This window comes from Sinocyclocheilus anshuiensis, unplaced genomic scaffold (genome assembly GCF_001515605.1).
Source record: "Sinocyclocheilus anshuiensis isolate Anshui unplaced genomic scaffold, SAMN03320099.WGS_v1.1 scaffold937, whole genome shotgun sequence".
Taxonomy (NCBI): domain Eukaryota; kingdom Metazoa; phylum Chordata; class Actinopteri; order Cypriniformes; family Cyprinidae; genus Sinocyclocheilus; species Sinocyclocheilus anshuiensis.
Genome location: NW_015554129.1, coordinates 511,122 through 516,497, shown reverse-complemented (window position 1 = coordinate 516,497; position 5,376 = coordinate 511,122). Strand labels below are relative to the sequence as shown.

Here is a 5,376-nt window from a genome sequence, read left to right as displayed (position 1 = left end):
ACCCCCCCGGACCCCCCAATACAGTAAAACTGCACATTTTAGAGTGTCCTTTTATTGTGGCCAGCCTAAGGCACACCTGTGCAATAATCATGCTGTCTAATCAGCATCTTTATATGCCACACCTGTGAGGTGGATGGATTATATCGGCAAAGGAGAAGTGCTCACTAACACAGATTTAGACAGATTTGTGAACAATATTTGAGAGAAATAGGCCTTTTGTGTACATAGAAAAAGTCTTAGATCTTTGAGTTCAGCTCATGAAAAATGGGGACAAAAACAAAAGTGTTGCGTTTATAATTTTGTTCAGTGTATTTTAAAATGTGATTTATTCCTGTGATTTCAAGGCTGAATTTTTAGCATCATTACTCCAGTCACATAATCCTTCAGAAATCATTCTAATATCTATTCTAGATATTCTAAAATCTTTTGTAACATTATAATCTTTTTGATCAATTTAAAGCATCCTTGCTAAATAAAATTTCTATAATTTCTCCCCCCCCACCCCCCAAGCTTTTGAATGGAATAGTGTACAATGTTATAAAAGCTTTTTATTTCAGATAAATGCTGATCTTTGGATCTTTCTATTCATCAAATAATATAAAAATATTCTCAACTGTTTTAAATATTGATAAATCAACAAATCAGTATATTAGAATGATTTCTGAAGATTTCAAATAACTGCTTTCAAATAGAAAGCAGTTATTTTAAATAGTAAAAATAATTCAAAATGTTACTGTTTTTGCTGTACTTTGGATCAAATAAATGCAGGCTTGGTGAGCAGAAGAGAATTAAAAAAAAAAAAAAACATGACAAACCTTACTGTTCAAAAATTTTTGACTGGTAGTGTTCTATTCTTATAGATTGAAACAAATGTGCTTTAGCCAGTATAAAGAGTATGAAAAGTGCTCTGAGTTGCTGCAGAAAAAAAAAAAGAGCTACAACAAAAACATGTTGCTGGAGAGGGGCTTATTGAAAATGCAAACTGATTGTCTGCCAGCAGGAGGCGCTTTGAGAGTGGTAGAACTAGCGGTTTACCCGGTAACGACTGTAATCAAATTACAGTCGGTTCCCTTCAGAGATACATTCATATAAAACACCCGCACCTCGCTATGATTTTGAAACGTGCAGTGCTCTTGTTTATTCAACGAAATCAAACGCCACAAATAAATCAATGTATGGGAAACACTGGTAATGTATATCAAAATATCGGAAATGTGTTTAAAAATCATATCTCTGTTATGGAAAAAAATTATATCACGATACATATTGATATTGAATTATTGTCCAGCCCTACGCACACACCGAAGCAGCGCCTCTCACACGGCACACGAGTACTCTTTCGTGTCGTATGAATGGAGGAATACACAAAATTATGATGAATTGTCCATTTTGACGAGTATTCATGTAAACACAGTCAATTATGTCTTAGGTGAACGTAAACAGTTGGAAGAATATCGGACGCCTAATTTAGTTGCTATTGTCCAAGTCATTGATGTTAATCAAGCAACAAAAGAAAGACTGAAAATCACTCACTGCTCTTGACTGAATCACTTTAGTAGCCCTAATAAATATTAACCCTCTTAGCCCCAAAGTCGCAAAATTGCGACAAGAAATGGGAAAAGTATTCTTAAAATGCATTCAAAATTCTAAATAATTTGTAATATATAATTATTCAAGGTATTTAGAAGTGCCCACAATAACAATATCGTGCATAGTCATTACCGTGATATATCGCAGTACCGAATACCGGCACAAGTCTATCAGCAACCGTTTGGTTACCAACATTCTTCAAAATATCTTCTTTTGTGTTCAAAAGATAAAAGAAACTACATGTTTGGAACAACGTGAGGGTCAATAAATGATGACAATTTTAATTTCTGGGTCAACTATGATGGTAAACAAGTTGCTATAAAGAATGCATAATTAGCCTATATAACCATTGGTATTTCTTTGAAAAGAAGACCTTGTTCTTTATGAGAAGTGGTTTTATTTAATTTTAATATAAAGGCATATTGTGTGTCTTCACAGTTAAATTGGTATCTATCATGATAAAACCTTAATATCAAACATATATAACGAGTTTTGAAATTTTGGAGAAATGCTTAATAAATGCATTACATTGTAACTAAATCGATTCGATTTTAGCTGACTAAATTTACTGTATATTTAGTTGACTAAAATCTTATTTAGTCGACTAAAACAATTCAGATAACTAAAATATGACAAACTAAATCAAAATTTGCTGTTAAAATTAACATTGGTATTTACTGAATACTGAATACAAAAAAATGTTGGAAAAAAGAATTTCAATGCAAATTAAATAGAAACAAGTGTTTGTTTGTTTATTTTCTTCTTAACGCCATTCCAGCATATATGGCTATATTCATGGCGAGAACCAGTTAATCCATACACAAGTTAATCAATACACAAGTTAATCAATACACAAGTCTGTTATACACACAAGTGCGTAAAGATCATAAATAATACCACAGTTTTGACTTGAGTAACTATGCAATATACACATCACTACAAAATGACTGGATTATGTTAAAGGTGCAGTAGAACATCTTGGAAAATGCTAACTTTAGCCTGATAGCACTGAAAGCGCACATCCCACCCTCCCTGCAAATCGCTGTCCAAAGCCACGCCTCCTGAACGCATATACAAGGGATGTGAAGAGACTTTCAACCAGCATAACCAAAAATGTTTCTGAAGACCTATTGCACATTTAACTACACATACATGTACATGTACATTATATATATATATATATATATGGTGGTTATTTTTTAGTGAGAAATTGAATTAAAAGATTTTTACACTGCTTGTATGGCATACATAGCTGTATGTATGCCATACAAACAGTGTAAAAATCTTTTAATTCAATTTCTCAGGTAAAATTTATTTTGAACGTGTCACTAATTTTCTCAGTAAATATATTTCTAAAGGTGTTGTTGACATTAAATTTTCACCAGATGTCGGTAACAAACCAAGTAATCCATACATACAAAGAAAACAAAACAAATAAGTTCAGAAATTAAATTGTGTGTAATAAAATGGAATGACCCAGGGAAGAAGTATTGAACACGCTTACTGAAATGTATGCATTTAATACTTCGTACAAAAGTCTTTGTTGGTAATGACAGCTTCAAGTCGCCTCCTGTAGGAGAAACTAGTCGCATACATTGCTCAGGAATGATTTTGGCCCATTCTTCCACACAAACAGTCTTCAAATGGTGAAGGATCTGTGGGCCTCTTCTATGAACTCTGATCTTTAGTTCTTTCCATTGATTTTCTATTGGACTCAAGTCAGGTGATTGGCTGGCCATTCTAGCAGCTTTATTTTCTTTCTCTGAAACCAACTGAGAGTTTCCTTGGCTGTGTTTGGCATTATTGTCTTGCTTGTTTCATCATCATCCTGGTAGTAGTAGTATATATGTATTTAATGCCATGTCAGCATGATATTTTCATGGCAAAAACAATTAAAAAATACAAGTATAACAAATACAATAAAAAATAGCAAACAAACAAACAAGTTATATTACACAATATTTTTTACATTAACGTGATAAAAATTCTAAAACTTTTTCTGGCAAATTTATACTAAACCTTTTAAGTGAGTTCACTTCATAAAAGAGTTTTCTACATACATTAAAAGCTGTCATCATCCTGGTAGGTGTTGGGACTGAAGCAGCTAATATTAATTTCCACTGCAAGGGGCAGGATTGCTTTCTAATTACTGACTGGCTTTCCATACCCTTTTGCACCTCCCTTTCTTCATGTGTTCAATACTTTTTCCTTGTGTCATTCCATTTTATTACACAACTTAATTTCTGAATTTATTTGTTTTGTTTTGTTTGTATGTATGGATTACTTGGGTTGTTACCGACATCTGGTGATAATTTCATGTCAAAAGCACCTTTAGTGACGTGTTCAATACTTATTTTACCCCCTGTATTTGTTATGAAATGTAAAAGTACAAAAATGCATCACTTGAGTTCAGCAGAAAATATCTACATTTTGGCACATGATTGGTTCTATTTTTAAGATTGTACACATTTCTTCAAAATACAGCACTTCTTCATGCGTAATTTTTAGCAAACCATTTTTTTTTTGGTTATATGAATGTCACATTAAGACCTAGGCCTCTGTCTCTGCTTACCCTGGGTTAAAAAAAAAACAATTAACCATTCGATCCACTCCTAATATGTACAAATGAGGGCTCTAACGTTACATGTACATTTCTCTACTTCTAGTTAACTTTCAGCACAGCTCTTACAGGACATCAGTGTGCATTGCAACATACAGTATCTAGACTGGTTGCCACGATAACTTTACATGCTTGCTGCTGCTGCTGTTGTTGCCATAAAAAAACATATATGGTTAGGTTTCCTCATAGTTACTTCAGATTATTTTATAATTTTCCAATGATTGGTTTGTTCTACTTATTTGTAATTGTAAGGTTATTAACAAACATCCACCTTTACTATTAGTTTGTAACTGATCAATGCTCTAAATTTTGACTAGGTTGTTCAGTCTAACTAACTAACTGAAATGTTCGCAGATTGTCCCGTCTGTGTGGTTATGTTCTAATAATTCAAGTGACACGTGTGGAGGAGGAGACACGTTAAAAGCTCACCTTTGTCCCGCCCAACCGCAAAACATCCTCCAGCGTGAACTCGTCTTCATTTTTGTCATTCTCATCAGTCTGGTCGCAGTCTTCTTCATCAAAATCGCCGTTGTTAGCATCCATGCTGTTGCTGTGCTCCTCCATGATGCTCGCGCGCATGTTTCCGCATGCACTCACAGCCCCACGCGCACAGGAACTAGAAGATAAAATAAAAGTCTCTACTTCGCGCTGTTGTTTCTTCTTCTTCTCTGCGTTGGCGGTTGCGAAAATGCGAACGAGCTGAGAGGTCCATACCGCCATCTACCGTGGAGTCTAGAAAATGTGAAGGCTTCTGTAATAATAATAATTTATAATACTAAGTATTATTATTATTTATACGTTAAGCCCTAATGAATTGATGCTGTTTGCATTATATTCCTTGTTTCTGGATTATTATTTAAGATGCTGGATATTGTAAATCACCGACATCCTGTGATCCGTTTTGTTTCATATTTGGGGCATATACTTGCTTTATTATGGTCATCATCTCAAACCCGTAATTATGCTTCCCCGTGATGTGAAATGTCGCAGTGGTTTTGAATATTCGTGTGAAAATGATCAGTGACTCTCTACTGATGTTATGAATGATTTTGCAACACTTTTAGGCCTACTTAAGTAGCCTCCCTGTTGAAAAAAAACCCAGCATATGCTGGTTAGGTATGTTTTGACGCTGGGATGCTGGTTTAAGCTGGTCCTTTGCTGGTTTA

The 5,376-nt window shown here is 34.3% G+C and overlaps 1 protein-coding gene across 1 annotated transcript in view; it reads right to left on the bottom strand.

The window, feature by feature from the left end:
- The window catches only part of cebpz (CCAAT enhancer binding protein zeta), a 50,089-nt gene extending 45,239 nt beyond the window's left edge, over nt 1–4,850 (bottom strand). Inside the window, exon 1 of the mRNA XM_016462789.1 lies at nt 4,640–4,850. Coding sequence (XP_016318275.1) covers nt 4,640–4,789 — 150 coding nt within the window. The 5' untranslated portion in view covers nt 4,790–4,850. The remainder of the gene's footprint in view (nt 1–4,639) is intronic.
- Nucleotides 4,851–5,376: the final 526 nt, after the last annotated feature.